Below are 19,223 nucleotides of genomic sequence, written 5' to 3'. Positions count from 1 at the left end.
TATTTGTATTCCTTGTGAATTCTGATTTTTTTTTCTTATTCGGTTAAAAATTTCATTGAGGTTTTGGAAAACATTGGACTACTTTATAAGTCATTTTCAGGATACGTCTGCCTCATAATAAAACTCTATCATGCAAATATGAGCATTCTCTTCATCTTCTGACGTCTTTTTCAATTTCTATCTCTTCAGTGAAATTTTTTAAAAATTTTTTTCTAATAATTGCAACATTTTGCCAGGCGGTAGTGACATATGCCTTTAATCCCAGATTTCAGGAGGTAGAAGCACGTGGATCATTGAATTTGAGGCCAGGCTGGTCTACAGATCTAGTTCCAGGACAACCAGGGCTACACAGAGAAACCTGCCTTAAAAACAAAAACAAACAAACAAATGGAAAAGCAAGCCAAACCACAAATAAATTTTTAAAACATTGCTACATTTTGTTTGTAGCTGATTTGTTTACAGCCACAATATATGCAACTTTAAACCGGTTAAGTCATGTTTGTACACATTTCAGAGGAGTTGAGAAATGTGTTCATTTATAGGTATAATGATAAGTTCTTGGGAAAAGATTTAACACTGTGTCTAGTTAGTAAAGTAACAGTAGGGTCTCCCCTAAGGCTGATGGACTTTCTAGCCACAGGTTCATAAGCCAGAAACGGTACCAAAAGTGGGCTTCCGCTTGTGGGGTAAGGCTTAAATCCATAGAGCGTTCGGTTGCTCCCATGCCGCTCGTGTCACGAGTGCACTGCCAGGCTTGTCTTACTAGGCCGGTGTTACTTGTAGCTCTCGGGGTAAGACTGGCGATTACCTTCCTCCTCTGGAAGCATGCATAGTACCTTCCAACACTATGAGAGCTAGACAGTAGGGATTAATCTTCCAGGACAGTATTTGCTTGGTTTCTCCATGTTCTATGACTCAACTTCATGATGTCTGCAAAAAAAAAAAAAGGCGCCTTACTGCCAAATACTGAAGGACAAGTATAGCATTGACAATGCTTGTAATGTCTTATGGTCTATGAGACCTCACTGGCCAATAATTCCAAAAGAGTTAATCCATTCCTGGCACTGGGCTTTATATTTGTCAGCCTGCAGTATCTATCTAGTAGGGCACAGTTCTTCTGTTAAAGGGCAACTCCATTCTCTCTCTCTCTCTCTCTCTCTCTCTCTCTCTCTCTGTGTGTGTGTGTGTGTGTGTGTGTGTGTGTGTGTGTGTGTGTGTGTGTGTGTAAAAGCTTCTACACTGGTAAATATTTCCATATGAAGTTTTAATGTCTATAGTGTTTTTATTAACTCCAGGTATGACCCCTCTATCCTCCCACTCCCCATCCCAAATGAACCCTTCCTGTTCCGTTAGTGCCCTTTAAACCTGATGCCTCTGCTATCTGCCCCCTTTGAAGGCCCCTCCACCCACCGTGGTTCCTCAATACTTTCTTGATTCCTCTGGGCATTCCAAATGAAACATGACTAGTTGAAGATTCAAAGCCAGCATTCACAGACAAGAGAAAACATGTGACATTTGTAAATCTGGGTTACCTCACTCATAGTGATAGCTTCTACCTACATCCATTTTCCTCTGAAATGTATATTTTTAATAGCTGGATAATATTTAATTTACCATGTTTTTTTTTTATTATCCAGTAATTAGCTGGTGGACATCTTGGTTTGTTTTTATTTCCTGGCTATTATGAATAAAATAGCAATAAACACTGACTATAATGTATTCTATAGTGGAATATAGAATATTATGAATATATGCCCAAGAGCATTATAGTTGAATCATATAGGAGGATCAACTCTTAATTTTTTAAATCAAATTTTTATTTTTTATATTAATTACAATTTATTCACTTTGTATCCTAGCTGTAGCCCCCTCCCTCATTCCTTCCCAATCCCACCCTCCCTCCCTCATCTCCTCCTATGCCCCTCCCCAAGTCCACTGATAGGGAAGGTCCTCCTCTCCTTTCTTCTGATCTTAGTCTATCAGATCACATCAGGAGTGGCTGCATTGTCATCTTCTGTGGCCTGGTAAGGCTGCTCCCCCCTCAGGGGGGAGGTGATCAAAGAGCAGGCCAATCAGATTATGTCAGAGGCAGTCCCTCTTCCCATTGTTATGTAACCCACATGGACACTAAACTGCCATGGTCTACATCTGTGCAGGTGTTCTAGGTTATCTCCATGCCTGGTACTTGGTTGGAGTATGAGTCTCTGGGAAGAACCCTGTGTTCAAATTTTCTGGTCCTGTTGATTTCCTTGTGGGGTTCCTCAAGATCCAGCTATACCACTCCTAGGCATATATCCAAAAGAGGCGCAAGTACACAGTAAGAACATTTGCTCAACCATGTTTGTAGCAGCTTTATTTGTAATAGCCAGAAGCTGGAAACAGCCCAGATGCCCCTAACTGAAGAATGGATGCAGAAATTGTGGTACATCTACACAATGGAGTATTACTCAGCAATGAAAAATAAGGAAATCAGGAAATTTACAGGTAAATGGTGGGACCTAGAAAGGATCATCCTGAGTGAGCTGTCCCAGAAGCAGAAAGATACACACTGTATATACTCACTCATATAGACATATAATATAGGATAAACCTACTAAAATCTGTACATCTAAAGAAACTAATCAAGAGAGAGGACCCTGACTAAAACGCTCAATCCCCATCCTGAAAGGCAAAGAGGATGGACATCAGAAGAAGAAGAAAACAGGAAACAACCTAGGAACCTGCCACAGAGGGCCTCTGAAAGGCTCTGCCCTGCAAAAAGCAGACACTGAGACTTATGGCCAACTCTTGGGCAGTGTGCATGGAATCTTATATCTCCTCACTCTTAATTTTTTAAGGAAACTTCCACACTGATTTCTATACTGGTTATACCACTTTGCATTCATCCCAGCAGTAAGTATTCTATTCTCCCACATCCATACCAGCATTTGTCTTTTTATTATTATTATTATTATTATTATTATTATTATTATTATTATTATTGTTGTTGTTGTTGTTGTTGTTGTTATAGCCATTCTAAGTGAAGTAAGATGAAATCTCAAAGTAGTTTTAATTTGTGTTTCCTTGATGGCTAATGATGTTTGACATTTAAAAATGTTTATTAGCCTTTTGTATTTCTTCTTTTGAGAACTCATTTTCATTAAATTTTTATTTTCTGTGTGTCAATATTCACTATGCCCCATATTCACGTATGGTGCCCACAAAGGCCACAAAAGGGCAGTAGATGCCCTGGAACTGGAGTTAAGCATGGTTGTTAGCTGCTATGTGGGAGCTGGGACTTGAACCTCAAAAGAGCAGCAAATGTATTAACCACTGATCTATCTCTCCGGACCCATGTCCCATTTTTCACTTCGGTTGTTTGTTTTCTTGATATTTTTTTCTTTTAGTTTTTTTTTTGTTTTTGTTTTTGTTTTAATATCCTAGATGCTAACCATCTGCCATATATATAGCTAGTGAATAATTTTTCTCATCCTGGAAGTTCCCTCTTTGCTGAAATGATACTGTCCTGTGTTGTACAGAAACATTTTAATTTTATTAGTTGCTATTTATTAATTTTTTGGTCTTAATCCCAGAGCTATCACGGTCCTGTTAAGAAATTCCTTTCCTATGCCAATAAATTCAAGCATATTTCCTATTTTCATCCTTATCAGATTTAGGGTGTCAGATCTTATGTTGAGGTCTTTGATGCATTTGGAGTTGAACACTGTGCAGGATGAGAGATGAAGATCAAGTTTCATCCCTCTATGTGCAATTATCCTGTTTGACTGGCACCAGCTTGCTCTTATGTATTGGCCTGAATAAACTCTCATGCCAGGGAACCAGACATTAGCAAGGGAGACTTATTTACTTATCAAAGATAAATATTCTCCATGCCTGAAACACATGGCCTCATAATTTGTTTGCTGTATTTCGCTTGCTTGCACTTTTTCTATTTATTTCTTCTTTGACAATTGCATGCATGTGTATAATGTATTTTAATTATGTTCACCTCCTTTTTAGCCTCCTTCATGGCCTTCCCACTTCTCTGAATCCCTTCTTCCCAACAAATTTCCTTTCTATTTTCATATGACTGACTACATTTAGTTAAGTTTTCTGGAATGAGCATGGATACAGGGTTCTTTACTAAAGCCTGGGGCAATGCTGTAGATATACCCTTGCAGAAAAATGACTCCTCCTTTCCTTCAGCAGCCATTAACAGCCAGTAGCTCCTCAGAAAACACTGGGGCCACATAGGACTCTTCTTCATCCATGAAGGAATGCTGCCAAGCTCAATCTTGAGCAAGTCTTTACAGGTAACTAGAGCTGTTGTGAGTTACTGACTGCAGTGGACCTATTCATGTTACAGCCCTGCTCCCTGTCTTCCAGCTTTTACGTTCTTCGTAGTGCTTTATTTTTGTTTGTAATAGTGCTATAAATCAGAGTATATTTCTCCTCTTTGCCTGGAAAGGACATTGCAACAAAGCCCAGCCCATTGTCTGGATTGGATAGGACATTCTTCACCTTCCAAACGGATGTTTACTCCTCATCCTTAGACTGTTAGTGTGGAAAAATCTTTCTGTATACAGTGCAAAATATGCTCTATGGAACCCTAGGACTCTGTTTTGGCATGGCAGACATCTGAATTCCTAACGGTCATCTTATCTGTCTTCTCCACCAGATTTGAGCTAAATAAAGTATAATGTACTCCAGACTGTAGCCACCCAGCCTGCATTTGCTCTCCATGAATGACAGAGTATGAAAAAGCAGAAACCTCTGTGTGCAGAAAGTGCTCACGCATATAATTTCAACCCATTCCTTCTTGATGTAGATTCTGGAAAACTTTTGGGAATCCAGGATGCAGTTCATTCATACAAGATGATAATAGAACGTAACCGACGCCACTCAGAATTGCTTATAGAAAAAAGTAAGAACCTGAAAAGCCAAGATAGTACAGTGCCGAAGAAGCCACGAGAAAGAAGAAAAGCGAAATTGCAGCTCAGATATGAAAATGAAGAGCAGCAAGTAGATCTCGTTGGTGTGGGGTATGAATGTTTACGCTAAAGGGGTGTGAACGGTTAACGCAGGCCACAGATTTCTAGAAACATTTTAAGTGCTGCGCTAGCTGATGGACTTCTTTATGTTTCTCATTTTGAGAAATGTCTATTAGGTTCATTAGCCCATTTGTTCAATGATTGGCTGAACGATTTCAGGGTTGGTGTTTAATTTTAGAATCACAGAGGATAGAATCGCTGGTAAACATTTTGACATCTCCCTTTCCTATTTTCAACTCTTTAAATTATTTCTCTAGTCTAATTGCTCGGAACGTGTGTGTGTGTGTGTGTGTGTGTGTGTGTGTGTGTGTGTGTGTGCGCGCGCGCACGCGTGCGTGAGTGTGTGTAAGCTTAATTTGTATAGTGCATGGTGCCTTTGAAGAAGCAATTGGATTATTTGTCCATACTGGTTTTTTTTTTTTTCTCCTAAGAAGCAATAAGAAGCTTCATTTTTCTGTTAATTCTAACAGCGCATTAGTAGTATTTAAGAAAGACAATAATATAGCATCAGCAACAAAATATATGTGTAATTTTCAGCTTTTCACTTTACTGAATAATGTCGAAGATCACAGAATTGCTAGTAGCAAAGACTGCTCAGTTTCCCAAACAGTCCTTGCTTTTAATCTTCCTAGTCCATATATCCTTTGGAGAGATTAAAGTGTGACAGTATAGATGTCAATGTAAAGGAAAAATACATAATAGTATAGGATAATAAAATTAACTCACTTTTTGCCAAAATGAATTTTTAATGTCATCCTGTTCAATTTGCAGTTTGGCTGGAAAACAAGAAGCTCAACAAAGAAATGCTCATTATTTCTATGCAAAAATTAAGAAGCAGTTAACTGAAAAAGAAGAGAAACATAAAAGAGAAAAACAAAGACTCAAAATGTGCCTTATAGCACAAGATATGGAATTGAGGCATCTCAGAAATGATATGAATAAGGTAAGTTTGCTGGTTAAAAAAAATCCTACTTCTAAATGTGTTTAAATACTGTGACCTATAACCTTTGCTGAGTTGATTACAGTGAGTTCTGTTTTGCTTCAGGATAAGAACCTGACATAGGCAGCCTGGAATTTTCAGCATAGTCTGACCATCAGAAACATTTGCTCGCATGAACTTGAGATGTCTACTCTGCCATTAAGACTGACCATTTCATGGTGGTCTCTGCTGCGCATGCAAAACATGGACGGGTGGCATAGAAGTGCACTGTATCCGTTTAAGCTACATTCTGATATTTTCCCTTTACATATTATTCTTTGTAAATCTTGGCCCTCGACCACTGCGTAACATATGTTTTCCAAATGAAGGAATGGGAAGTGAGTCTCTCCACCACATAAATGTTACTTTGAGTATTTTTTTTTAATTGAAAGGTGTCCCATCTAGATGTTAAAGTTTGTAAGCATGTTTGCTTACACTGAAGAATTTTGAGAACTTTGTTTTATTTTATTAGTATTATATGTTTTTGCTTAATCTTTGAGGATTCCATCCATGTATGCAATGTATTTTCATCACACCCTCTCTCACTCCCCTCTCCAGCTCTCCCCAAACACATCTCCCTCCAAATATCATGTCCTTTTTTGGTTAAAGATTAATTTTTGTTATTTGTATTTGTGTGTGTGTGTGTGTGTGTGTGTGTGTGTGTGTATGCCTGTGTCTGTGCATGCATGCATGTGTGTCTGTGTCTCCACACTTGCATGTCCTGACGGCACAGGCCAGAAGATGTCAGACCCCTCGGAGCTTAGTTACTTGGGCTTTGGGAAACCAACTCGGGTCTTTCTGAAAAGAAGCAAGGGCTGTAGTTGAGAAGGCATCTGTCTAGCATCCATGCCTTTTTATTGTTGTCATTTTAAGCACCGCCACACTCAGCCCAAGAGTTGCTGCTCACAGGCGTGCAGGAGTGGGCCAGCCACGGAAGCACAGGCAGTCTACTACTGAAAGGGAGTGAGCTGTGAATTGCTGTGGGTGAGAAGCGGAATCTTGGCTAACAGGACCTCTGAGTGTTTGACGAGGTTCTGAGATGTGCTCACGCTCTCACATTCCCATTCCTGCCCCTTTCGATGATGCGAAGTGTGATGCCACACACCTGTGTGTAAGACCTCTTCCTTTCCCACATGCTCTTCTCCAAACCAAATTCTGGTAGAACATCTAACTCGACCGTGATGCTGAAGCTAATAGCAAAGGTGGACGACTGTTGCCTTCACACTCCTGGAAGTTTCCTAGTACATAGTTTCCTAGTGCAACGTTCCCCAAAGTCCATTGAGTTAGATATTACTATTTCGATTTTACAGATCAGGAAACTGAGGTAGGGAAAGTTAACTTCCTCAAAATACATGGCCAGTAATAACGGACCTATAAATTGAGGCATTGGGACATCTGTGCAACCACTCAGCCTCTTACCTGCTTCCATGAAGCACTTGGTTACCCAATGAGAAACTGATGTATTTCCCTACCATTCATATGTGCAAAGATTTTCAATTTATAGTTAATGAAGAGGTGCTCTGAATCTAAAAACGAAATGCTCCAAGCATATCTTTGGATTTTTTTCTATAGCACCAAATTTTGTCAATTTGAATTTCCAAAATTATTTTTCATTTCAAATTCTGAGTGTGACATATATAACTTGACTCTGGCAAAGGGGAATTAAGTACAAGCAGAGTTGGGAGCTAATGGTCAGCTCAGATCACATGGTGAGATTCTATCTCAAAAAAAAAAAGATTGCAAATTGAAAAGCAAGGATAATATGTTTCATGTCAAGATCATAGTCAACAAACTCTCTCTTGAGAGACTGAAGTTGCGAGCCCTGGGATCCCTGTTGCAAAAGATACTTCCCTCAGCCCTGAGGAAGAGCACAGAGTAGCATGGACGATATGCGGTGTCTCTATGTTTTCCTGCAGAATTTCAGTACAGGAGCCGTTGATGAGCAGATTAATGGGCCCCGTTTTTTCTCTTTCTGTTAGTTGCAAGAAGCATGGCGTCGAGAGACAGAGGCTGAAGACAGCGGCAGCATGACGAAGGAACACCTGCGAAAGTACGATTTAAAGTAGTCCTTAAAAGCACTTAGTCGTTTATATTTATAATACAAACGAGCATACTACACAGGAAGCACAGCCTTCATGATACATGTATCTGTTTCCAGCTAGGAAAGTCCTCTGAGCATTATTTAAAATATGCATTTAGGATTTTGGATGCCTGGGATGACGCCCACTTGGTCGTGGTGGATGATATCTTTAATGTGTTCTTGGATTCGGTCTGCGAGTATTTTATTTGAGTATTTTTGCATCGGTGTTAAAAAGCAAGATTGGTCTAAAGTTCTCTTTCTTTGTTGGGTCTTTGTGCAGTTGAGGTATTTGAGGTACCAAGGTGACTGTGACCTCATAGAAAGGGGTTGGTAATGCTCCTTCTGTTTCTATTTTCTGGAATAGTTTGGGGCTGGAGAGATGGCTCAGAGGCTAACATCACCAGCTGCTCTTCCAAAGGTCCTGAGTTCAATTCCCAGCAACCACATGATGGCTCACAACCATCTATAAAGAGAATTTCCAACTAGCATTTAGGATTTTGGAAGCAGCTCAGAGTTAGAAGGATGTGAATGGCATAAGCCATAGCCTGGGGTTCAATCTCCAACAAAACGAAGAAAGAACTAATGTCTAATTGCTCACATTCTATTCCATTCTTCACGTGAGTACAAAACCAGATGGAAATAAGATGCATTTGCCAAATCACCTACCTTTCAAACATTTCATCCGAAATATATGTAATAAGACTCAGATTCGAATGTTTCTTAAATTTTTGCTATTTTTTTTTTACCAGGCAAAGAATTTTATTAATGTTTTCAAAACTTAATTCCCAGACTTCTTCAGCTTAGTTTGCTACAAAGAATGAAGTTTGTATAAGCAAAAACTGAAAAGAGCTGTGGTGTCCCGGGGGCTGAGGCTTAAAAATATTAGTGAGCTAGATTTTATAAGATCCATAAACAAAAGAATTTTTTTTTGGCATTGAAGTGCATGCAGGTCCTCAGCTTAGTTATTCTTTTTTTTAAAAACAAAAGAATTTTAAAAAGCAGACATTATATAAAAATAGCAGCTCCTGTAACCTCTCCAAGTGTCACCTTCTTCAGAAGTTGCCTCAGTTCAGTTTGCCTCATTCTTAAAAACCTCATCAAAATTCTCCACCAAATCTGGAACTTTATCATCATCATCTTCTTCTTCTTCTCCAGCAGCAAACAATGCTTTTCCATCCGCAGATTGTTTGGGCAGGGCTTCAGCCAATCTCCTTGAACTTGGCAGACTGTCTGTACCACGCTAGCTTAGGATGCTGGGAAGCATTTCTGTGAGCCACTTTGTCTCAGCGGGGCCTGTAACAGTGGAGGCGTTTATTACCACAGACACCTGAACTTTAGGGTTGTTAAAATGAGTCAGTATTCCTTGGTTTGGGAACATGTTCACCTCTTCAATACCAAAGATATTCTTTACCCCTAACTTCTTTAAGAAAAACTGCGTGTTTTGTTTTGTTTTGTTTGCTTTTTTTTAATCATTTGCAGTGGCTCTTCTGAGATCTACCTTCTTTCAGCGAGCAGTTCCTTTCCCACCAATGCGCAATTGTGCCTGCAGTTTGGCGAGTTTTTCCTGGTTCGTGATCATGATAGTTTCTTTCATCTTGTCAATGCAGGGGGCTAGGGTTCGCGCTCAGGGGGTCTCGGGCAGAAGAGCTGAGATAAGGCGCACACACGTGGAGACGCAAGATGGCAGCTAGCAATTTTTTGCTAATTTGACAATTAATCTCAGAGTGATTGATACCTTTTAGGGTTGAAGAGGAAGTTTCCAAGTTAATAGAAACCATCAGAAAGCAATCAGAGACAATAGAACAGCTCGAGTTAAAACTACCAAGTGAAGAAAAAAAATTGGCAAGAACTGGCCATCTGGTAAGTCAGCCTTTTATTAATTTCTTCCAAGCTGAGGTGGAAATCTTCTTTCTCTAGTTTTAGGATGTAGGAATATTGTAGGTGATAATAGAATTCTGACAACTGAAGACGTTTGCAGTATTCATATTGTTAACACTAATGCCAATCCTCTTGATCATAAAGAAGTTGACCAAATCTCGTATAATTATGTTATAGTAATGTGGTGATGGATAGGATTACAGTAGTTTTAAACCAAAGTTTTAAATATACAGCATTTTACTCAGTTCATTCAATAATAAACACTTTAATTTTTATAATTTCCTGCTCTGACAAAAAAAAATGTGCTGGAAATTGATGTACAGAATCTTGCTTGAACGCTATTATATTTTACAAATCTTTTAATCTTCTGAGAAATTTAACATTCTGTACATTTCTGAATTTATCTTAAAATATGAACCTGTCAGTGAGTCTGTAGGATTAATTACAGCAACTTTGGGGAGTTAATGACAGAGATCACTATTCACTATTGTTCGCAAGAAATGTGGTTTTCTCTTTGGAATCTTGAAAAAAAGGAATTAGTGGCTGATGAAATAAAGAAATGGCTGCTAGATCAAGTGGTACTATAGAAGAGAACAGATTTCCCTAGTGTTACAAGTTCAGAAAACATTGTTTGTTTGTTTGTTTGTTTGTTTGTTTAAATTTACTTTTATTTATTAGCTTTTCAAGGACTTTAGAGTCCAACCTTGGCAAGGATTGGTGTATATACTTCTGGATGCTAATTTGTAAACATCTTTTGAAAGGTCATAACTACTTATGAAAAAGGGCAGAATTCAGCCATTCATGCAGGTTTACGAGAATTAACCCCAGTGCCCCATTGTGAAGCCTTCCGTGCATGAGGGTCACTGCTTCCGTGAATGGCTTCCTTACATGGTTACAGCTAGGTTCCTGCAGCTGCTAAACAGTCTCCCCTCAGGTGAGGGATGACGTTCACGACTGGGCTACAGGTGGCTGCAGGAGCTCCATTAATTAGAACATAGTCACTGGACTTGCCAGTCTTACAGGCGGCTAGTGTGGCATGTAAAAGCTCTGCAGTCTGACAGGCTGCTTTCCCCATACAGTCAAGTGTGAGACAAAGAAAGGGCAGAGTTGTGTTCAAGGTCCTCTAGCTTGTGGATCAGTCCCAACAGTCCTGAGAAGTGTTTCATCATCCTATTGTATTTACTTACCGAGCAAAAAGAAAATACATTATTATACATTGATAAATAACTATTCAAATCTCTTTCAGACGTAAGCAACTGAAATTAGGTGTGTACACACAATAATGAACCACTTTTTTAAAATTTAGATTAAATACAGTAAATAAGGACGGTAACTACTTTACAGTCCACTATTTTTAACACATTTTAATTTTCAGCTAAATTGTTGGCTAGAACTATAGAAACATGACACACTGCTATTGATATTGTGATTATTTAAAATGATATCTTCTCAATCCTTTTGAATTTTTTTTCAGACACAAGCAGGTCAGGAACTTTTAAACAGTTTCAGAGAAAATTATATTACTTCAGTAATGAGCCAGCTGGAACTCAGAATTCAACATCTGGAAAAAGAAATCTCTGAAATGAAGATTCAAACACGTAATGATGGAATGATGCTGGAAAACTTTATCAAACTCCATCAATCACATAGACTGAGGGAGTAAGTCAAGCCCAAGAATCGTGTAGAACATTAGTCTAACTCCTTAACCATCTGTCACAAAAGCGCATTTTAACAAAATAATTTCATGGATATAAAAGCTACCCAGAAAATATGATCTTGGAAAACAATGATGACACATGAACTGTAAGAATGAGTTGTAGGAAGCTAATCCAAAAAGTCATTTCCCTTTTATGGGCCTATACACTGGCGTGTTCTCTCTTAGTATTCTCATATTTATCTTGGTTTCTTAGATTTCTTTTTCACTAAATTTGTTGATAGTTTTAATTAATCCACCTATATTGCTACAAATTTGCTTATCAACACTCCCAGAAATATAAATGCTTGAATGTTTTCTAGAATACTGTAGCATAAACTCACAGTGTCGAGGACAACAGGCTCCACTCCCCTGAATATCGGTTGCCTCTAAGCAACTTGCCTGGCCTCTGAGCCCCAGCATTTCCATTAAAGGAAGCCTAGACACAAACAGTACTTTTGAACATTTCTGTTCTCCATAAAGGCACACCCATGACATAGGAAATATGAACATGACGTGAAATAGGCAGTATTTCACAAGGTGCTTCCAAATAATTCCTTCCTCCGTGTGTGATGCTCCATGGGAGACAGATGACCCACGGTGTCTGTCTGATGGGTGGATTAGGGGAAAGTGAGATACTGCTGTCCTTCCTGTTCTTCACAGGACTGAAGCTAAGCTGAAGGAGGTCACGGCCCAGTTTGTCATGCTGATTCAGCACAACTCGTCATTACTGAACATACTGAGCTCCCAACTTGCCTCTCAGAGTTCCTGCTTCGCAAATTTTCACACGAGTTCGGGAAACCTCTTTACCCAAGAGAACGTGGTGGCTCCTGCTCCAGGGCCACAATCCTCAAATCATTGCATAGCAACCAGCCTGGGTGTGGTTAGTCATATTATTATTATTTTCCCCCTCTGAACAATATGAGTTTGAGTTTTTGATGCACAAAATACTGAACTGTGCAGTTTTTTTTTTTAAGATTTTAAAATCTTCATCATTTATTTAGGTTTTGGCGGGGGTGAACAGCAAGCATCTTGCGGCTAGAGGACAACTTGGGGAAGCCTATTGCCTCTTTCGAACATACGTTCCCTAAGGCTTGAAACTGAGTTGGTCAGATTTGGCCAAAGACACTCTAAAGGCAGAGCCCTAACCCTGGCCCGATTTTTCTATAGTATTCAAAAGGCAAAACTCCTGTCTGAGTGCATGATAAAAGTGATGGCACTTTCATTTAGAGTCAGTTGCACATAAAATTCATCAAAAGTAAAATGCTTCTGGGGCTAATTTCAAATGCAGCCACAGCCAGAAAAAAACATTATTAACAGGCATAAGTAAAGATAGATAGATAGATAGATAGATAGATAGATAGATAGATAGATAGACAGATAGATATAGATATAGATAGATATGTATGTATGTGTGTGTTTTGTTGTGTAATTTTCAGCAATACGGAAGGATGAAAATGTCAATCAATTTGAATTGTTTTAGGAAAAGTCTTCTGCTTTCATTCCTGTGCTTGGCAGCATGCGGCTTGCAAAGTGTAGAGAATTTGCCTGGCTTCGTGTAAACCTGTGAGAAATATCCCAGAAAGAACAAGTTCTGTGTTTTTAAAATCTAACTTTCCCCCTTTTCAAAGCCTGCAGACGACGGTGAAGATTTCAATAAAGCCCTCGCCAAGTTAGTTCCGTCTGCGCAGTCCCAGCTGGATCAAACCAAGAAGAAACATGTGGAATTAGCTAAAGAGAAAGCTCCGTAAGACTTTATGGCATTTCATGCCTGTTTAAGCATTCATTCTTTGTTTTCACTGTACCTGTACAACAATCAAAGTAAAAATTCACTTTGTATTTGCATTTTTTCTTACCTAAATTAGAGTAATTTAAAATTTGCCTCTGAAATGCACAACGAAAACCTTCAACCAATTGTGCAAGCCTCATTCCTCTTCAGTGGTGTTGGAGTGATAGCAGGCAGGTCTTTGATATTCAGCTGCACTCTTCCTCAGGCCTGCATTTTTGTTCTGACGATGTTTTCCTTCTTTTTGCCCTTTCCTTCAGCACCCCTTAACACCTTAATATAGAATATCTCATCAGTGTTGTCTTTTAACAACAACAAAAGTACCTTGATTCTGCTTTTATCTCCTTGCTCTGTTTTTCAGAAAACAGCATAAACCAGTCAGATACACTCCACTTTCTAGCTGCCTTCCATAGGCACCTAACATGCAATGCTTGTCGGTCTGTCTGCCTGTCTACATACGTCTGTATTGATTCGTTTGTTTGGGGTGTGTGAGCGAAGGCTTTTTCCTGTGTGCTGGATCTTTCTCTTAAACGAAGCGAAATACAATTGTTATAAAGGACTTGCGGTCCCCACTTCTTTTTCTTTGTCTGAAACAAAACCTGGCCCCATGGGGAAGTCAGAAAACCACTTGGCGCGTAGGATTCCCTGGTGACAGGGGTTGGACTTGGGGCAGGACTTGGCTGTTTTTGAAGAATACGTGGGAGGCTGTTCAGAGCTCTTCCAAGAGAAGAGGAAATAGTGCAAATTCCTTCCCCAACTGGACTCAAGTACGCAGGGTACAAAGGGAGCACGCGGACATCCAGAGACCTTAACCTGCCTAAGCTAAGGAAGTCATGACTGTTCTATGACACATCCTTTGGGGGAAATAAATGCAAATTTCATTGGGTCTGTCTCTGGTTTCATCTTGAAGTGATGATTGAATTTCAGAACCAAAGGCCTTACAACTCTCCTTACTTTATAAATACTAAATTTTCTGTGTTATTCTTATTTGGTTTTAAAACATATTTTTCCCAGGAGAAAACAACTGTGGTAAATACAGGATGATTTTCACATACATACATGCTTACTCACGCTTTGACCTCGGGAGGGGATTCATTTGAGAAACCTGGCAGGAACCCAAATCCATGCTCTATACTTTCTGTCATGACTCCAACCAAATACCCTATAAAAATCCTTCCTACAGAGTGCCAGTCTTGGTGGAGAAAGCGCGGTGGAGGACAGCGCCTTCCTGGGCATTTGCTTGCCTCCTCACGTTGCTCACATCTCCGTAGATCAGGATGCAAAAAGACCCAAAGAGGCATCAGGGTACAACCCTATCACGCTTCCCCCAAGAGCCTACATGTCAAGCCAAGTCTCATGTTCACAGGGACTACAGTCACTTCACGCAGAAGCCCCAGATATAGACCAAGCCCTCATTCTTAAGTCCAAAGGCATCTCTCACCTTCCAAACTGCACTATGTATATTGAAGCCCCTTATACAAAACAGCGTGCCACTCACACACACCATCGTCGTGTTCACCAATAACTTTGTCATCGGCAGGTTAATGTCTCTTTTTCTATCACAAAGTTTCTTTTCATCATTATATTTTTCGGGTTTTTCCCCTTTTATCAAAATTAGATTATTTTGTCATACATATATCCTGTTACAGCTCCCCCTTCCTCCACTTCCCTCAGTTTCTCCCCATGTCCCCTCTCATCTGGTTCCACTCCCTTTCTGTGTCTCATTATAAAAGAACAGGTTTCTAGGCAATAACAACAAAATATGAGATCAAACGAACAAACAAACAAACAAAAACATCACATTGAGTTGGACAAGGAAAACCAACAGAAGGAAAGAGTCCCAAGAGAAGACACAAGAATCAGAGACCCACTTGTTCAAGTACTCAGGAGTCCCGTAAACACACTAAATTGAAATCTATAATATACATGCAGAGGACCTAGCGCAGGCCTGTGCAGGTCCTCTGCCTGTTGCCTCAGTCTCTAGGAGTTCATATGAGCCTTGCTCCATTGATTTCGAGGGCCCTGTTCTCTGGGTGTCTTTTATTCCCTCTGGCCCACATTCTTTCTGCCTCCTCTTCCACAGGACTCCCTAAGCTCTGAGGGGAGGGATTTGATAGAGAGATATTCCTTTTAGAACTCTGTGTTCCAAGGTCTCTCTCTCTCTCTCTCTCTAATGTACAGCCATGTGTCTCTGCATCTGTTCCCATCTGTTGCAGGAGGCAGCTTCTCTAATGATGGCTAAATAAGTCACTGATCTACGAGTATAACAGAATATCATGAAGAGTCATATTTTTTTAAAGACCAGTAGTATTTGTTTTTACCCTAGGTCTCTGGGCTATCTAGTTTCTGGCTCTTGGTTACCCAAATAATGTCAGATTTGGGTTCCATCCTGTGGAGTCGGCCTTAAATCAGATATGGCTGGTTGTTCCCACAAGCTTTGTGCTATCATTGCCCTAGCATATTTTTCAGGCAGTACTGCATAGTAAAGCAAAGGTTTTGTGACTGGGTTGGTGTTTATGTGTCTCTTTTGGTAGCCTGAAGAGTACCGTCCCATACCAAGGACACCACAGCATACGGGTGAAGTTCTATGCAGGCACCAGTTCAATCCATGTTCAAGGAGTTGGGTGGGTGTTGTCTTCAGCAACGAAATCTTACTGTCAGTTTGTGGAGAGAAACCTGTTTTATTACCATATATAATTCAAGTTGTAAGCAGGACTCATTTTGCTATATTGTTTAATGAGTAAAGAGTAGAAATAAGATTTGTCTCAGTATATTTTCAATATTTTCCAATATTTCCATGGATACCTGGTTGATTTCTTGGATATAAAGCTACATATAAGGAAGACTCATGATAGATAGATAGATAGATAGATAGATAGATAGATAGATAGATAGATAACAGGGGTAATATGTCTGAAAGTATTTGTATCAGCCATGTGGATATGCATATGTATGTGAAGATCAGAAAACCATGTCATGATATCAGCTCTCATATTTTCTCTTTTTTGGATTCTGGGAACTGAATTCAGATCATGAGACTTACAAAGAAAGTCCTATATCTGCTGATTCATCATTTGTGCCCAATGTGAGCTGTTTATATGCTGTGTGTCTTAATATTTTTCTTCATATTACTTACTTAAAGTTGTAATTTTAAAGGCCTTCCAATAAAGTTAGTTTGAAAAAATGAGAATCATAATTTATTGATTTTTTTGTGTCTTTGCTTATGTTTTCCCTTTTAGAAGTTGTCACTAATTCAATCTTTACATTCTTGTAGAAGTAACAAATGTTTTAAACCGACAAAACCATCAACTGTGCATGACAATGACAATGGAGAACGTAGTTTCTCTGAAGTTCTGAACACCAAACAATTTGAAATGGATATTCCCTTTGATATACCACAACATGAGGTAATTTTACTTGAGTTAGGAGACCAAAAAAGTCACTTCGGTAAATAAACCCCTCAGTGCTTTAACAAAAAGTGAGATGTTTTAAAAAAGCTACCAACTTGATATCAATGAAAAAGTTGTCAGTTTTCTATTCAAAGAATAAGGAATTGATTCTTTTCACAAAACAAAGTTAATATCTAAAAACAAAGCAACAAACTTTGTATGACTGTTTCTATATCACAGATCTCAGGATAATTTCAAGGGATGGTTTAACTGAGCAAAAATGAGCGTCTGTAAATGTGAAAGCATAAATAGTCAAATGAAATACATTTATAAAATTCCATATCTGTAATTTTGCCAGTTCCTAATTTAGTGATTACACTTTCTAGTCACATTCCACATTGACAGTAGTCATTAATAATAATAATAAATTTAAATTCTTTATAAATAAGTAATATTTTAAAATAAAATAATTTTAAAACCTAAATAGAACGTATATACTGCAGTCCTTCCTCCGAAGGGCTGGGGATCATTACTGGATACTGGACAGAAAGAGGGTGATATCAGAGGTGGTTGGCGACTACCTCCAAGTACAGTCACTTCCCCGCTACTCTTGAAATTGTACTTATCCCTGTGTCCTGCTAGTCTATAGTTCCTGATTTTCTTTTATAAAATTAAAAACATTTACAGAGTTTTAAGAACTTAAATCTAAATGATAGGACATGAAACTTCTTTCCTCAATAGTATGGCTTGCTTCTTTAAAGGAGACTAAATTTTGTGACATTCTGCACTGGCTCATTTCATATTTATCATTTGATCATTTATTTATTTATTTATTTATTTATTTATTTATTTTATATTCACTTTGTAGCCCAGCTATAGACCCCTCCATCTCCTTCCAGTCCCACCCATCCTCCCTTCCCTCTTCTCCTATACCCCTTCCCTAGTCCCTTGATAGGGGAGAACCTCTTCCCCTTCCATCTGACCCTAGCTTATCAGGTCTCATCTGGACTGGCTGCATCATCTTTCTCTGTGGCCTGGCAAGGCTGCAGCCCCCAGGGGGAAGTGATCAAAGAACCTACCACTGATTTCATGTCAGAGGCAGCTCCTGCCCCCTCCCTTACCAGGGAGCCCACTTGGAGACTGGGCAGGGGATCTAGGTGCTCTCCATGCATGGTCCTTAGTTGGAGTATCAGTCTCTGTTGCTCTCCTTGTGGACCTCCTGTCCCCTCCAGGTCTTTCTATCTCCCTCTTCTTCCATAAGGTTTCGTGCACTCTGCCCAAAGTTTGGTAATGAGTCTCAGTATCTCCTTCGATTCCCTGATGGGTAGAGTCTTTCAGAGGCCCCCTGTGGAAGGTCCCTGTCCTATTCCTTGTCTTGGGTTAAACAATATTCATATTGTTACAAACTCTAAAGATTGAGAAAATTTTGACAAGGACAGATCATTTCTTCTCCCATGGCATTCAGTTGGGACAGACTGAAAGGCTGGGAGACTGGAATTGTATTCCTTAATGCATCTGCTTGCTTTGCATACTGGTATTAGATGCTGGCAGGAGATTCATTTGCGGTAGGGTAGCGGAGCGCTCAGGTAGAACACCTAGGCTTTCCTTGTAGACAACCGTCCTCACAACATCGTGATGAATTGATACAAAGCACTTTCTACACTATTGTTGGAAGTCACAGGGCATGAATCTTATCACATTCTGTTCATAAGAAGCAAATTTAAGGTGTTTCTGTATTCCGTCATTTGTGGGATAAATATTAAAAAATTCCCGGTCCTCTAGTCAAAATGTATATCATTCTCCCACTTGAAAATTATGCTCATTTGCACTCAACCCTTATCAAATAATTGGTCCTTATGAATGAGGCCAACTTTAATTTACAAAGTCAGAGACACTTCCTTGTTCACTGGGCAGGCGGTGTGGAAGACAAGGGACAGGTCACACCTCACACCTGTGGCGGCTTGCTTAGGATGGAAGGAGCTCGCTCCCTAAGGAAATGTTCCAGTTCATTTTGATCCCAGCTCAGTTAATAGTTCCTCCCAGGGCTGATTCTTGTCAGCTCTTCCCCTGCTGGTTTTCTTGCAGCTTCTATGCAACAACAATCACACAGGCCTCAGCTTTTGTGTCAGCTGCTCCGTGGCCTTGCTGTCCTTAGGGCAGTGCTTTAACAGCCACCTGATGTCTGACAGGAGGCTTTCTGAAACACTTACGGTTTAATATTCTCAGTCCAGAGTATAACAGACCCTAAAAGTGATTTAGAGTATTTGTCATAAATACTTATAATACACTCTGTGATTTTTTTTTCCCCAAAGTCTCTACTTACTTGTGTACTAACGTGAGGATGATTCAGAGCTGGGTACATAGCTCAGTAATAGAGGAATTACTTCC

At 39.5% G+C, this 19,223-nt stretch overlaps 1 protein-coding gene and 1 pseudogene across 1 annotated transcript in view; one reads left to right on the top strand and one right to left on the bottom strand.

The window, feature by feature from the left end:
• LOC129671070 (uncharacterized) overlaps nucleotides 1-19,223 on the top strand; it is a 111,611-nt gene that overhangs the window by 57,600 nt on the left and 34,788 nt on the right. The window contains exons 9-16 of the mRNA XM_055599704.1: nucleotides 4,808-5,021; nucleotides 5,802-5,973; nucleotides 7,989-8,059; nucleotides 9,832-9,949; nucleotides 11,442-11,626; nucleotides 12,324-12,543; nucleotides 13,292-13,407; nucleotides 16,721-16,853. Of these exons, the coding sequence (XP_055455679.1) occupies nucleotides 4,808-5,021; nucleotides 5,802-5,973; nucleotides 7,989-8,059; nucleotides 9,832-9,949; nucleotides 11,442-11,626; nucleotides 12,324-12,543; nucleotides 13,292-13,407; nucleotides 16,721-16,853 (1,229 nt within the window). The remainder of the gene's footprint in view (nucleotides 1-4,807; nucleotides 5,022-5,801; nucleotides 5,974-7,988; nucleotides 8,060-9,831; nucleotides 9,950-11,441; nucleotides 11,627-12,323; nucleotides 12,544-13,291; nucleotides 13,408-16,720; nucleotides 16,854-19,223) is intronic.
• LOC129671594 (transcription factor BTF3-like) lies at nucleotides 9,159-9,689 on the bottom strand (annotated as a pseudogene).

Source organism: Psammomys obesus, unplaced genomic scaffold (assembly GCF_907164565.1).
Source record: "Psammomys obesus unplaced genomic scaffold, mPsaObe1.curated_primary_1811, whole genome shotgun sequence".
Lineage (NCBI taxonomy): Eukaryota > Metazoa > Chordata > Mammalia > Rodentia > Muridae > Psammomys > Psammomys obesus.
This window is presented reverse-complemented; position numbering and strand designations above follow the sequence as displayed.